The sequence below is a fragment of the Ranitomeya imitator genome, chromosome 5, assembly GCF_032444005.1.
Source record: "Ranitomeya imitator isolate aRanImi1 chromosome 5, aRanImi1.pri, whole genome shotgun sequence".
In the NCBI taxonomy this organism is placed as follows: domain Eukaryota; kingdom Metazoa; phylum Chordata; class Amphibia; order Anura; family Dendrobatidae; genus Ranitomeya; species Ranitomeya imitator.
Window position 1 is genome coordinate 12765719 of NC_091286.1, and position 16801 is coordinate 12782519.

The following is a 16801-nucleotide window of genomic DNA, read 5'->3' on the forward strand; positions in this document are numbered from 1 at the left end:
ACTAAGATTTACAAAAACCTCAGAATTCTCACCGATAGTTGTTATAGCAGTCACAGAAAAGAAGAAGGATCCAGGAAAGCTCCAAGTCTCCAGGCTGGTGCCATTACCGAGAACGTTCGACCCCTGCTTATACGCCTGTATAATAAACTGAGATATATAGTAGGTTAGTTATATTCTTGTACATAGGGGCAGTATTATAGTAGTTATATTCTTGTATATAGGGGCAGTATTATAGTAGTTATATTCTTGTACATGGGGGCAGTATTATAGTAGTTATATTCTTGTACTTAGGAGCAGTATTATAGTAGTTATATTCTTGTACATATGGGCAGTATTATAGTAGTTATATTCCTGTACATAGGAGCAGTATTATAGTAGTTATATTCTTGTACATAGGGGCAGTATTATAGTAGTTTTATTCTTGTACATAGGAGCAGTATTATAGTAGTTATATTCTTGTACATAGGGGCAGTATTATAGTAGTTTTATTCTTGTACATAGGAGCAGTATTATAGTAGTTATATTCTTGTATATAGGAGCAGTATTATAGTAGTTATATTCTTGTATATAGTGGCAGTATTATAGTAGTTATATTCTTGTACATAGGGGGCAGTATTATAGTAGTTATATTCTTGTATATAGGAGCAGTATTATAGTAGTTATGTTCTTGTACATAGGGGCAGTATTATAATAGTTATATTCTTGTATATAGGAGCAGTATTATAGTAGTTATATTCTTGTATATAGGGGCAGTATTATAGTAGTTATATTCTTGTACATAGGGGTAGTATTATAGTAGTTATATTCTTGTACATAGGAGCAGTATTATAGTAGTTATATTCTTGTACATAGGGGGCAGTATTATAGTAGTTATATTCTTGTACATAGGGGCAGTATTATAGTAGTTATATTCTTGTACATAGGGGCAGTATTATAGTAGTTATATTCTTGTACATAGGGGCAGTATTATAGTAGTTATATTCTTGTACATAGGGGGCAGTATTATAGTAGTTATATTCTTGTACAAAGGAGCAGTATTATAGTAGTTATATTCTTGTACATAGGAGCAGTATTATAGTAGTTATATTCTTGTACATAGGAGCAGTATTATAGTAGTTATATTCCTGTACATAGGGGCAGTATTATACTAGTTATATTCTTGTACATAGGAGCAGTATTATAGTAGTTATATTCTTGTACATAGGGGCAGTATTATAGTAGTTATATTCTTGTACATAGGGGCAGTATTATAGTAGTTATATTCTTGTACATAGGGGACAGTATTATAGTAGTTATATTCTTGTACATAGGAGCAGTATTATAGTAGTTATATTCTTGTACATAAGAGCAGTATTATAGTAGTTATATTCTTGTACATAGGAGCAGTATTATAGTAGTTATATTCTTGTACATAGGGGACAGTATTATAGTAGTTATATTCTTGTACATAGGAGCAGTATTATAGTAGTTATATTCTTGTAAATAGGGGCAGTATTATAGTAGTTATATTCTTGTACATAGGAGCAGTATTATAGTAGTTATATTCTTGTACATAGGAGCAGTATTATAGTAGTTATATTCTTGTACATAGTAGCAGTATTATAGTAGTTATATTCTTGTACATAGGGGCAGTATTATAGTAGTTATAATCCTGTACATAGGGGCAGTATTATAGTAGTTATATTCTTGTACATAGGGGGCAGTATTATAGTAGTTATATTCTTGTACATAGGGGCAGTATTATAGTAGTTATATTCTTGTACATAGGAGCAGTATTATAGTAGTTATATTCTTGTACATAGGGGCAGTATTATAGTAGTTATATTCTTGTACATAGGGGCAGTATTATAGTAGTTATATTCTTGTACATAGGGGCAGTATTATAGTAGTTATATTCTTGTACATAGGGGCAGTATTATAGTAGTTATATTCTTGTACATAGTGGCAGTATTATAGTAGTTATATTCTTGCACATAGTGGCAGTATTATAGTAGTTATATTCTTGCACATTGTGGCAGTATTATAGTAGTTATATTCTTGCACATAGTGGCAGTATTAGCATTATTATGTAGTGCACATTTTTTCCCCAGTGACATTTTCTTTCCTTATATAAACAGCTTCCATTCTATTATTCCTATTTTCTCAGATTACCCTTTTATTATTTTCCTCCTCTGATTTTCCTGGTTACCGCAGCTTTATGATATGTGTATTTCATTAGATGATGAGCTTTTATTTACCGATGCCGAATGTTGTTATGAGATGTGTTGAGTCCGGACAGATCACAACATTTGCGCTGTAGGAAGTTTTCATGGCAGCGAGGGGTTAAGGGCTCTCTGGTCAGGAGATGTAATGTGTGAACGCGGAGCAGGAGTTTTTCGTTTGCTCATCAGGCCGCAGTTTCTTTATCGGGACGTTTCGTTCTCGTTTATTGGAGCCTTTATGGTTGATCGGTTTTATTTGTCTCATCTGTGGTTATTGCTGGGGTATTTTGGGTACGAGACAATGAAGATAAATGTCTTAATTGTCTGATGAGTCTGATTCTCTGATTGTGCAGTGAATGTCAGATTCAGTGGCTGAAAAAATGATATAACTTCTCAGAGCTGAATGTTTGCTACTATTGCATCCAATCTAGACAATCCGGAACAAGATAAATCTGCAAACAGATATCCTGCCCTGATACTTGTGAAATGTGTCCGTGTGGGGTGTATGGTGGGCAGAGCGCAAGGAATGGTCACTACTAGAGAAGCTGCCATTCTTCTCGGCAGCACTAGTCCTTCTAGTACAGGTTGATGTGCTGCCGAGAACGATGATTTTTTTTTTTGTGCTACATAAAAGATCTTTTCATCCAATGATCGGACGTTTTGTTCGGGTGATTGGCGGCCAAGATTATTGTGAAACCATCGTTATTATCACTCGATCGCGATAATATTCCAGTGTAGATGCGCAGTAAAGCTGGAATCTCACGACGTGCTGCCTACACTGGATTTTTCACGCAGTTGTACTCCGAAGCACAAAATCTGTCTCATTTTATTTTGCACAGTTGAAGATTAATGTGAGACATTGTAAGGGATTATCGTTTTGCTTAAAAAAAGATAAAAGAAAAGAAGCATCTTACATTTTTTGCAATATTCAACATTAGCCCCCATTCGCCATTTTAAGAATTTGATACAAAAATGGAAACAAGTAACACAATGATGAATCGGGGCCGGATTATAGGACAGAGTCCAGTATAAATGTGTACAAGGTTTGTACAACTAGTGAGGAAGAGGAGGAGGAGGAAGAGGAGAAGGAGGAGGACGGCACACGGTCCATACAGGGAGAACACCTGCAATGTTCCGTCCTCCATGTATGAGACTATCAGAATGTTTTCTTCAGCATTTTAAAGGGAAGAAACATCAGTAGTCGCAAGAAAGATAAAGTACTGTACTAAATGTAAGGACCCAAAAAGAACATCCGAAGTATCAAAATATCATCAGTAGGAGGCGCAAACACCGTCCATGTAAGAGACACAATAATTACAGGACTCTAATGTAAATAACATTGTATAAATGCTGAAAATGAGGTCTCAGCCGGACAGGTAGAGAGAGATGGACATTGTGTATAGGCAGCACTCATCACCTGCAGGGGAACCCTGCCCAGCCTCATCACACCCCGCAAAATCACAGCAAGACGCTGCAGAACTTCATAATACACCTCAGCTGCTGCAGAACTTCATAATACACCTCAGCTGCTGCAGAACCCCAGAATATACATCAGCTGCTGCAAAACTTCATAATACATCTCAGCTGCTGCAAAACTTCATAATACACCTCAGCTGCTGCAGAACTTCATAATACACCTCAGCTGCTGCAGAACTTCATAATACACCTCAGCTGCTGCAGAACTTCATAATACACCTCAGCTGCTGCAGAACCCCAGAATACACCTCAGCTGCTGCAGAACCTCATAATGCACCTTAGATGCTCCAGGACCCTATAATACACCTCAGCTGCTGCAGAACTTCATAATACACCTCAGTTGCTGCAGAACTTCAAAATACACCTCATCTGCTGCAGAACTTCATAATACACCTCATGTGCTGCAGAACCTCATTATACACCTCAGCAAAACCTCACTTCTCTTACAGTAAAGAATCCACAGTCTCACTGCTCTTACAGTAAAGAATCCATATTCTCACTGCTCATACAGTAAAGAATCCATAGTCTCACTGCTCTTACAGTAAAGAATCCATAACGTCACTGCTCTTACAGTAAAGAATCCATAGTCTCACTGCTCTTACAGTAAGCAATCCATAGTTTCTCTGCTCTTACAGTAAATAATCCATAACCTCACTGCTCATACAGTAAAGAATACATAGTATCATTGCTCTTACAGTAAAGAATCCATAGTCTCACTGCTCTTACAGTAAAGAATCCATAACCTCACTGCTCTTACAGTAAAGAATCCATAGCCTCACTGCTCTTTCAGTAAAGAATCCACAGTCTCACTGCTCTTACAGTAAAGAATCCATAACCTCACTGCTCTTACAGTAAAGAATCCATAGTCTCACTGTTCTTACAGTAAAGAATCCACAGTCTCACTGTTCTTACAGTAAAGAATCCATAGCCTCACTGCTCTTACAGTAAAGAATCCACAGGAGTCTCATTGCTCTTGCAGTAAAGAATCCATAGCCTCACTGCTCTTACAGTAAAGAATCCATAGCCTCACTTCTCTTACAGTAAAGAATCCATTGCCTCACTGCTCTTACAGTAAAGAATCCATAGCCTCACTGCTCTTACAGTAAAGAATCCATAGTCTCACTGCTCTTACAGTAAAGAATCCATAGTCTCACTGCTCTTACAGTAAAGAATCCATAGCCTCATTGCTCTTACAGGAAAGAATCTATAGTCTCACTGCTCATACAGTAAAGAATCCATAGTCTCACTGCTCTTACAGGAAAGAACCCATAGTCTCACTGCTCTTACAGTAAAGAATCCATAGTATCACTGCTCTTACAGTAAAGAAGCCATAGGCTCACCGCTCTTACAGTAAAGAATCCATAGTGTGACTGCTCTTACAGTAAAGCATCCACAGTCTCACTGCTCTTACAGTAAAAAATCCATAGTTTCACTGTTCTTACAGTAAAGAATCCATAGTCTCACTGCTCATACAGTAAATAATCCATAGTGTTTGCTCTTACAGTAAAGGATCCATAGTCTCACTGCTCTTATTGTAAAGAATCCATAGTCACACTGCTCTGACAATAAAAAATCAATAGTGTGATTGCTCTTACAGTAAAGAATCCATAGTCTCACTGCTCTTACAGTAAAGAATTCATAGTCTCACTGCTCATACAGTAAAGAATCCATAGTCTCACTGCTCTTACAGGAAAGAATTCATAGTCTCACTGCTCATACAGTAAAGAATCCATAGTCTAACTGCTCTTACAGTAAAGAATCCATAGTCTCATTGCTCTTACAGTAAGGAATCCATAGCCTCACTGCTCTTACAGTAAAAAATCCATAGTCCAATTGCTCATACAGTAAAGAATCCATAGTCTTACTGCTCTTACAGTAAAGAATCCATAGCCTCGCTGCTCTCACAGGAAAGAATTCATAGCCTCACTGCTCTTACAGTAAAGAAGCCATAGTCTCACTGCTCATTCAGTAAAGAATCCATAGTCTCAATGTTATTACAGTACAGAATCCATAGTCTCACTGCTTTTACAGTAAAGAATCCATAGTCTCACTGCTCTTACAGTAAAGAATCCATAGTCTCACTGCTCATACAGTAAAGAATCCATAGTCTCGCTGTGCTTACAGTAAAGAATCCATAGTTCCACTGCGCTTACAGTAAAGAATCCATAGTCTCGCTGCGCTTACAGTAAAGAATCCATAGTCTCACTGCTCTTACAGTAAAGAATCCATAGTCTCACTGATCTTACAGTAATAAATCCATAGTCTCACTGCTCGTACAGTAAAGAATCCATAGTCTCACTGCTCGTACAGTAAAGAATCCATAGTCTCACTGCTCTTACAGTAAAGAATCCATAGTCTCAATGTTATTACAGTACAGAATCCATATTCTCACTGCTCTTACAGTAAAGAATCCATAGTCTCACTGCTCTTACTGTAAAGAATCCACAGTCTCCCTGCTCTGACAATAAAAAATCAATAGTGTGATTGCTCCTACAGTAAATAAGCCATAGTCTCACTGCTCTTACAGTAAAGAATCCATAGCCTCACTGCTCTTCAGTAAAGAATCCATAGTCTCACTGCTCTTACAGTAAAGAATCCATAGCCTCACTGCTCTTACAGGAAAGAATCCATAGTCTCACTGCTCATACAGTAAAGAATCCATAGTCTCACTGCTCTTACAGGAAATAATCCATCGTCTCACTGCTCTTACAGTAAAGAATCCATAGTATCACTGCTCTTACAGTAAAGAATCCATAGTATCACTGCTCTTACAGTAAAGAAGCCATAGTCTCACTGATCTTTCAGTAAAAAATCCATAGTGTGATTGCTCTTATAGTAAAGGATCCATAGTCTCACTGCTCATACAGTAAAGAATCCAGAGTCTAACTGCTCTTACAGTAAAGAATCCATAGTATCACTGCTCTTACAGTAAATAATCCATAGTATCACTGCTCTTACAGTAAAGAAGCCATAGTCTCACTGCTCTTTCAGTAAAGAATCCATAGTGTGATTGCAGTTATAGTAAAGGATCCATAGTCTCACTGCTCTTACAGTAAAGAATCCATAGTCTCACTGCTCATACTGTAAAAAAATCCTTAGTCTCACTGCTCTGACAATAAAAAATCAATAGTCTGATTGCTCTTACTGTAAAGAATCCATAGTCTCACTGCTCTTACAGTAAAGAATCCATAGTCTCACTGCTCTTTCAGTAAAGAATCCGTAGTGTGATTGCTCTTATAGTAAAGGATCCATAGTCTCACTGCTCATACAGTAAAGAATCCAGAGTCTAACTGCTCTTACAGTAAAGAATCCATAGTATCACTGCTCTTACAGTAAAGAAGCCATAGTCTCACTGCTCTTTCAGTAAAGAATCCGTACTGTGATTGCTCTTATAGTAAAGAATCCACAGTCTCACTGCTCATACAGTAAAGAATCCATAGTCTCACTGCTCTTACTGTAAAGAATCCATAGTCTCACTGCTCTGGCAATAAAAAATCAATAGTGTGATTGCTCTTACAGTAAAGAATCCATAGTCTCGCTGCTCTTACAGTAAAGAATCCATAGCCTCACTGATCTTACAGTAAAGCGTTTTTTGCTGCCGAAGGTCTGCCACAACACGATGCAACCGTCGCAAGAGTGTGGCAAAGCGTCGCAATGCGTCGCTAATGTAAGTCAATGGAGAAAAAACGCATCCTGCAAGCAATTTTACAGGATGCGTTTTTTCTCCTAAACGACGCATTGCGACGTGCAGTGCACGATGCTAGTGTGAATGTAGCCTAACACTCCAAAAAGAAAAGTTGCAAAGCATTTGGTTGTTGCTGAGAAAATATCTCACTTCTTATATCCGATCAACTATCTTAGATTGTTTACACAATATTTAATTATTAATCTTTATGTTTGTTAATTGCTATCAAAAAATTGCTGGTACCCAGAAGTAATCCATGAAATGTCCAAAAAAACTGCATCCTAATCTAAAAATATAAAAAATGCTGACATTTTGATGTAAACAATCCTATGACCTTGATCTGAAGAACAATAAAATGCTCACTAGATGATGCGCACTGTATGCATCACAATACGCAGACCCGGTACATCGATAGTTATTCTAACACAAATGTCCTCCCAAAAGTGAATCATAAGACCACAGCTGTGTCTGTGCAACTCAAACCCACACGAAAATATGCAGATTTCAATGACCAATATATCAGCTCAGCGAGGCTCGTGCCCTCCAACGTTGCTGATTACATGAATTGGCCCAAAAACACAATAATAAAGCTGTAGAAACTAATCAACACATATTACCCGAATGCGTAGTGCTCCCTGCTTACAGCCACATGGCACGCTAATCCTTGCCAGACCCCATTTTTAATTATATGGATAATGTTTGTATTAATAAAGCTATTACTTTTTTAAACAAAAAAGAAACAACACTTCTTTGATTCAGCGCGCGGTTTAATAATTGCATAGTTGGTCGGTATGTTTATAGATTGAGTAGAGTGTTACCCATCCCAAGTGTGAGGTAATGGGTCTGGGTTATATGTTTACTCACTGCTATTAGTGTAAAGAATCCATAATCTCACTGCTCTTACAGTAAAGAATCCATAGTCTCACTGCTCTTACAGTAAAGAATACATAGTCTCACTGCTCTTACAGTAAAGAATCCATAATCTCACTGCTCTTACAGTAAAGAATCCATAATCTCACTGCTCTTACAGTAAAGAATCCATAGTCTCAATGTTATTACAGTACAGAATCCATAGTCTCGCTGCGTTTACAGTAAAGAATCAATAGTTTTACTGCTCTTACAGTAATGAATGAACTTTTGTGATTATGATTAGACCTTTCTTTCCTCTAGAGGTAGAGGATGCCTATTGTCACTGTCGGCAGCCTCGGTGTAAAGAGATTATTACAAAGATCTCTGTGCTATCACTTTATATATTTGTACATTGCAATAAATTTCCTTCAGTTTTCCCCAATCTGAAATCTCATCCTCTCCAGTCCCTTAATATCCTCGGTCGTTTTCTCTGCACTGGCTCGAGCTCAGCTCTGTCCTCCTGATACACATGGGCTAAGTACAATAGAAAGTGTATAAGTGTGACTGACCTCACTAGTGACTTGTATAGAGGCAAAACTTGATTCTTGTCATCAGCATCATGGCCTCTTCTCATGAATCCCATTATTTTATTTGCCTGACACTGATCACTAAAGTGGAGTTTGCCGTCCATCCATCCATCCAGTTACGCATTTTTCAGTGACAAATTTACCCAGTGTTTTACAATTTAGTTCAAAATTATACATTTTGTTTCCTCTGCATTACCTTACATTTATCTCCTTGATACTTAAAGTGCCGTTTCTCAGTCCAAGCCTCCAACTTACATTAATCCCTCTGTAATATTAAATTATCCTCCTCTGTGTTGATTTCCCTGCAGAGTTTAGTGTCATCTGCAAATGTTGTGATTCTATTCTGCATGTCTCCTACAGGGTCATGAATAAATATGTTAAAAAGAAGAGGGCCCAATACTGACCCCTGTGGAAGCCGATCAGATGAGTCTGACAGGACCGTTCGCTCATAAACCATACTGATGTTGGGTCATGAGGTTATTATTATGATGGCATCTCTTAGGAAACCCTCGAGGATTTTACCAACAGTCGAGGTTGAACTTACAGGCCAATAATTTCCAGGCTCAGATTTTGTCCAAAAAAAGAAGATAATGTCCAGCTTCACTGAATCCGTAAAAAAGAGTTTTCTTCATTCACAAACTTTAAGCATAGAGGATACAGACTTCAGCACGAACCATATGGGTAAGAATCTCAACGCGTTTCTGGAGACTAAGCTCCCTTAATCATGACATGATTATTTCTTCTTTCAGATTTTGTCCCCTTTTTCAATATTGGCTTCACATTTGCTCTGCACCCGCCCTGTGGTGCAGACCCTGTAACGGGGGAATCAGGGAATATTAGAAATATCAGTCTGTCTATCACTATACTTCATTCCTGCAGTAATCGGGGGTGGCCGCCATCAGAGCCCGGGGATTTGCCTACTTTAGTGATTTTGAAGGACAATTTTGCATATAAGCAAACCCCTTCTCCAGTCTTTCCCCCAGCACAGCGGCCTCCTCCCCATTCAGGTGCAGCCTGAAACCAACAGAGAAGTCGGCCCAGATCTCCAGAATCCCAGACACTTCCTTCACCAATTCCTCAGCCAGTCCTTCACTTGCCTAATCCCCCGCTGCGTCTCCATTGTGGCATGTGGTAGCTCAGAAAATACTGTCCTCAAGATCTTTGCCTTAAGCTCTTGGCCTAATTCCCGGAAATCATTTCTAAGGACCTTCCACCTACCTCTAATGACTTTGTCATTGTTGCCACCGCTGGAGAAGGATTGCATACATGAGACAAGATGTGCACTGGGCGCCATTGTCAGTAATGGAGCACAAGTTACTAATGGGGATAACACAAGACTCGCTACAATGTCTGTTTCACCTGTAATCCAAAATATTCCGCAGGAAAAAGCCTCTTAATCAACTTCTTTTCCTTTTTTATGTAACATTTTCGAGCAGAAGTGGAAATTGTGATTAAAGACAGGAAATGCTACAATTGTTTATTCCTGGCCGTTCCTGGCCAATAATAACTACATTCACAGGACAATACTGCAAACCACAAAACCTACGATAATACTGTCCAATCTGTCCCAGAGTATAACCACTATTCTCTGTATTATAACACCAATGTAGCCATTACTAAAAAGTAAGAGTGCTAGCTACACCCGAGATACAACAAATAAAAAAGGTGCAGCAAATGTCTCACAAAATAAATGACTTTATTAATGTAAAGAATCACATTGAATATCAAGCTGTAAAGTGAAAACAGCAGCAATGGAGGGCAACATCCACATAGTCGGACTGTATGATGGGTGATATAGCAATATGTCAATAGGTCAAGATTAAATCTCAGGGTCAAATAAAGTTAGAGAAAACTTCCATAGTGTGGAATGGTCCAGGAGTGATGCAACCATGTGACATAATAACATTGTATCAATGATTTGTATTGTTTATAAAGAAATAAACATTGTATCAGTCACTTCCCAGTGCACAGGACTCGTATTGTTACATTGTATAACACGTTTACATAATCAAATGAGAATTCCACAGGTCACACCTCAATCATTTACATCTCAGAGTAAATGATATAAGTTATGCTCCAGTCACATCCAGAGCTGTGCTCAATGCCACGGTCTCGATTCATCATTGTCTCCTTTTATCTTTGTAGGTTATTTAGTTTGTGCCTTTCTTTTGTAAACTTTTACTTGGTTTTGTCTGTTTTTTTTGTATTCGCCATTACGGGGTGCAGTATTTCTTTCTGCAAATGTTTCAGCCTAATTTATCATCGAAACGTTGCAATTTCTTTAAGCAGATTTGCTCCGGTACCTGCGGAGGACAATATCTGCCTGGTTTTATTTCTGCACAATTGAAGACTCGCATGCGGGATTTTAAAGAATTGTGTGAGTTCTTGCTGATAAATTAACAAAAGAAAGGTAAAGGACAAAAAAAAGAGCTCCCTTATTGTGTGCAAAATGCATCAACCCGTGCGTGCTATTTAGAAGAATTTGGCACCAAATACAGCAATGCAAGAAAAAAAAAGGAAACGTCATCCACAACCAGAGCTGAAATGATGAATGCAGGTTTGGTGGTGACTGGATTTTCAGTCTTTATATAAGGAACAGGACAAGATCAATAAAGCAAATAAGTGTCAAGATTACTGGACACTAAGTCACGGGTTGTGCATTTACACTGGTTCAGTTATTGTGTTAGGCCACGTTCACACGGTCAGTATATTACATCAGTATAATCAGTGTTACATTGTTGCGCTCTAAACATTAACGAAAAGAGTAAAAGAGTCACAGCAAGAACAGAAGCAAAATCGGGAGCAAAAAAAACATGTACATAATCTAATACAAGGGCTTCTCACTGAATTAGAATATCATCAAAAAGTGAGCACTTATAGTAGAAAACTGGAATTCCAGACATTTTCTAAGAGCATCTCTGAAAGAAATCAGAAATCTTTTTTTTTTCTAATTGCGAATAACAACATTAACCTGTAAAATGTTGTAAAAGTTAAGTTTTTTCTTTAAGGGAGCTTTTTCACTGATACTTCAAGAGCAGCATTCATAATTCAGCTTGATTCAAATGTGTCTATCCACCAGCACATAGTCATGTTCTCACTTAGCCGTTTACGGTACTTGTGTTCTCATAATGCACAGAATTTTGTTAGCCAAAAGCGGCAGAAATGGAAATGCAGCTCTGGATGTGACTAGAGTGGAGAAATGGTAAATAAAAAATTAGAAAATGAATAAGATTTAAATTAAGTGAATGTAACTTGTTAAACTGTTGTAGAACGTTGGGGTTCACGTTACTCTGTACGTTCTCGTTCTCTGTCACTCAGATCCTACAAATAAGGCTGCCGTCACACTATCCGTATTTGGTCAGTATTTTACATCAGTATTTGTAGCCAAAACCAGGAGTGGAACAATTAGAGGAAAAGTATAATAGAAACATATGCACCACTTCTGTATTATCACCCACTCCTGGTTTTGGCTACAAATACTGATGTAAAATACTGACCAAATACTGATAGTGTGACGGCAGCCTGACACTGAGATGGGAGAAGTAGCAGCTGCTGCTCACTGTCAGCAATGAGAAAATCTAAGGAGGGAATCCAAGAAAAGAGCAAAAAGTCAAATCTAAACAAACAGCAGCAGCAGCCCGAGAATCCACCGCAGAGATAGAGAGATCCATCTATGAGCAAATAACCCAGCAAGTCTCCAAACAGCAACTCCACATATCTAGTGTCCCCCGAGTTCACTTACTAATCTGTCTCACACCCAGTGCACCAGATCACCTGGAACCCAACACTTTCCTCAGGAAAAAGCCTCTTAATCAGCTTCTTTTCCTGTTTTATGCAAGGAAATGAGATGAGATGTGAAAATGTGATTAATGATGGGAAATGCTACAAAGGCTTATTCCTAGAAGTTTTCGGTGAAGGACTGTGTGAAAGTCGGAAATAACTACATTCACAGGACAACTATAAAACTGGAAACAAGAAAAACTACTATAATACTGCCCCTATGTACAAGAATATAACTACTATAATACTGCCCCCTATGTACAAGAATATAACTACTATAATACTGCTCCTATGTAGATGAATATAACTACTATAATACTGCCCCCTATGTACAAGAATATAACTACTATAATACTGCTCCTATGTACAAGAATATAACTACTATAATACTGCCCCTATGTACAAGAATATAACTACTATAATACTGCCTCTATGTACAAGAATATAACTACTATAATACTGCTCCTATGTACAATAATATAACTACTATAATACTGTCCCCCTATGTACAAGAATATAACTACTATAATACTGCCCCCTATGTACAAGAATATAACTACTATAATACTGCTCCTATGTACAAGACTATAACTACTATAATACTGCTCCTATGTACAAGAATATAACTACTATAATACTGCTCCTATATACAAGAATATAACTACTATAATACTGCCCCTATGTACAAGAATATAACTACTATAATACTGCTCTTATGTACAAGAATATAACTACTATAATACTGCTCTTATGTACAAGAATATAACTACTATAATACTGCCACTATGTACAAGAATATAACTACTATAATACTGCCCCTATGTACAAGAATATAACTACTATAATACTGCTCCTATGTAGATGAATATAACTACTATAATACTGCCCCCTATGTACAAGAATATAACTACTATAATACTGCTCCTATGTACAAGAATATAACTACTATAATACTGCCCCTATGTACAAGAATATAACTACTATAATACTGCCTCTATGTACAAGAATATAACTACTATAATACTGCTCCTATGTACAATAATATAACTACTATAATACTGTCCCCCTATGTACAAGAATATAACTACTATAATACTGCCCCCTATGTACAAGAATATAACTACTATAATACTGCTCCTATGTACAAGACTATAACTACTATAATACTGCTCCTATGTACAAGAATATAACTACTATAATACTGCTCCTATATACAAGAATATAACTACTATAATACTGCCCCTATGTACAAGAATATAACTACTATAATACTGCTCTTATGTACAAGAATATAACTACTATAATACTGCTCCTATGTACAAGAATATAACTACTATAATACTGCTTCTATGTACAGGAATATAACTACTATAATACTGCCCCCTATGTACAAGAATATAACTACTATAATACTGCTCCTATGTACAAGAATCTAACTACTATAATACTGCTCCTATGTACAAGAATATAACTACTATAATACTGTCCCCTATGTACAAGAATATAACTACTATAATACTGCCCCCATGTACAAGAATATAACTTGTTATGATCTGGTGGCCTAGGAGCAGCATAAGACGTACTCTGGAGAAGGTGGTACCTTTACTGACCGCAAACCCTCAACTAGCAGTGCAACTAGAAGTAGCCGTGGGATGTACCTAACACTCCCTAGACCTCTCGACACAGCCTAAGAACTAACTACCCCTAAAGACAGAAACGGGAAAACTATCTTGCCTCTGAGAAAATCCCCAAAGGATAGACAGCCACCCACAAATATTGACTGTGAGAGGAGAGAGAAATAACATACGCAGACATGAAATCAGGATTATGCATAGGAGGCCATACTAGCTAAAAAGAAAGAAAAGGACAGAGTACTATGCGGTCAGTATTAAAACACTAGAAAATATCCACCACAGAAAATACAAAACACCACATCTGACTAAAGACATGGAGGGTATATCTGCATCTCCAGAGACACAGCTAGGCTGCAAAAAATCCTACACAGACAAAGCTGGACAAATCAAAACAAGAAAATGCACAGACTATAAGGTCCACAGCAGGTGGACAGCAAAAACAAGGCCAGAACTTATCTTTGAAGAAATGAACAGCAGACCAGGAGAGACCAAGTATGGATGTGAATCCTCAAAAAACAATGGACAACTGGCACTGACTAAAGGATAAAGCAGGACTTAAATAGCCCAGCCCAAATTGCAAAAAATGGATACACCTCATAAATGCTGCGATCCAACTACCGCAGCACTACCACTCATTACCACCGGATGGAGCCCAAGAGCAGAATTCACAACAGTACCCCCCCCTTGAGGAGGGGTCACCAAACCCTCACCAGAGCCCCCAGGCCGATCAGGACGAGCCAAATGAAAGGCACGAACCAAATCGTCAGCATGAACATCGGAGGCAACAACCCAAGAATTATCCTCCTGGCCATAACCCTTCCATTTGACCAGATACTGAAGCTTCCGCCTCGAAAAACGAGAATCCAAAATCTTCTCAACCACATACTCCAACTCCCCATCAATCAACACCGGGGCAGGAGGATCAACAGAGGGAACAACGGGCACCACATATCTCCGCAGCAAAGATCTATGGAAAACATTATGGATGGAAAAAGAGGCTGGAAGGGCCAAACGAAAAGACACCGGATTGATAATCTCAGAAATCCTATAAGGACCAATAAACCGAGGCTTGAACTTAGGGGAAAAAACCTTCATAGGAACATGACGAGAGGAGAACCAGACCAAATCCCCAACCCGAAGCCGGGGACCAACACACCGACGACGGTTAGCAAAACGTTGAGCCTCCTCCTGAGACAACACCAAATTGTCCACCACATGAGCCCAAATCTGCTGCAACCTGTCAACCACAGAATCCACACCAGGACAATCAGAAGGCTCAACCTGCCCTGAAGAAAAACGAGGATGAAAACCAAAATTACAAAAAAAGGCGAAACCAAGGCAGCAGAACAAGCCCGATTATTAAGGGCAAACTCGGCCAATGGCAAGAACGCCACCCAATCATCCTGATCAGCAGACACAAAGCATCTCAAATAAGTTTCCAAAGTCTGATTAGTTCGCTCTGTCTGGCCATTTGTCTGAGGATGAAATGCGGAAGAAAAAGACAAATCAATGCCCAGCCTAGCACAAAAGGCCCGCCAAAATCTAGAAACAAACTGGGAACCTCTGTCGGACACAATATTCTCCGGAATGCCATGCAAATGAACCACATGCTGAAAAAACAACGGAACCAAATCAGAAGAGGAAGGCAACTTAGGCAAAGGTACCAGATGGACCATTTTAGAGAACCGGTCACAAACAACCCAGATAACAGACATCTTCTGGGAAACCGGAAGATCAGAAATAAAATCCATAGAAATATGCGTCTAAGGCCTCTCAGGGACCGGCAATGGCAGAAGCAACCCACTAGCACGGGAACAGCAAGGCTTAGCCCGCGCACAAATCCCACAGGACTGCACAAAAGACCGCACATCACGTGACAAAGAAGGCCACCAAAAGGACCTACCAACCAAATCTCTGGTACCAAAAATCCCAGGATGGCCAGCCAACACAGAACAATGAACCTCAGAAATCACTACTAATCCATTTATCAGGAACAAACAGTTTCCCCACAGGACAGCGGTCAGGTTTATTAGCCTGAAATTCCTGAAGAACCCGTCGTAAATCAGGGGAGATGGCAGAAAGAATCACCCCTTCCTTCAGAACACCGACCGGCTCAAGGACCCCTGGGGAATCAGGAAAAAATATCCTAAAGAGGGCATCCGCCTTAACATTCTTAGAACCCGGAAGATACGAGACCACAAAATCAAAACGGGAGAAAAACAGGGACCATCGAGCCTGTCTAGGATTCAGCCGCTTGGCAGACTCGAGGTAAATCAGATTCTTATGATCGGTCAGGACCACAATATGTGCTTGGCCCCCTCAAGCCAATGACGCCCCACAAATATTGACTGTGAAAGGAGAGGGAAATAACATACGCAGACATGAAATCAGGATTTAGCATAGGAGGCCATACTAGCTAAAAAGAAAGAAAAGGACAGAGTACTATGCGGTCAGTATTAAAACACTAGAAAATATCCACCGCAGAAAATACAAAACACCACATCTGACTAAAGACATGGGGGGTATATCTGCATCTCCAGAGACACAGCTTGGCTGCAAAAAATCCTACACAGACAAAGCTGGACAAAA

General features: G+C 38.8%; 1 protein-coding gene across 5 annotated transcripts in view; it reads right to left on the reverse strand.

The window, feature by feature from the left end:
* Window positions 1-16801, reverse strand: part of KCNK17 (potassium two pore domain channel subfamily K member 17) — a 67037-nt gene that overhangs the window by 14842 nt on the left and 35394 nt on the right. For all 5 annotated transcript variants that reach the window (XR_011321882.1, XR_011321881.1, XR_011321883.1 and 2 more), the window contains exon 3: window positions 33-147. Coding sequence is in view for 1 of the 5 variants with exons in the window: in XM_069768314.1 (XP_069624415.1) it covers window positions 33-147 (115 nt within the window). In the remaining 4 variants the exon portion in view is untranslated. The remainder of the gene's footprint in view (window positions 1-32; window positions 148-16801) is intronic.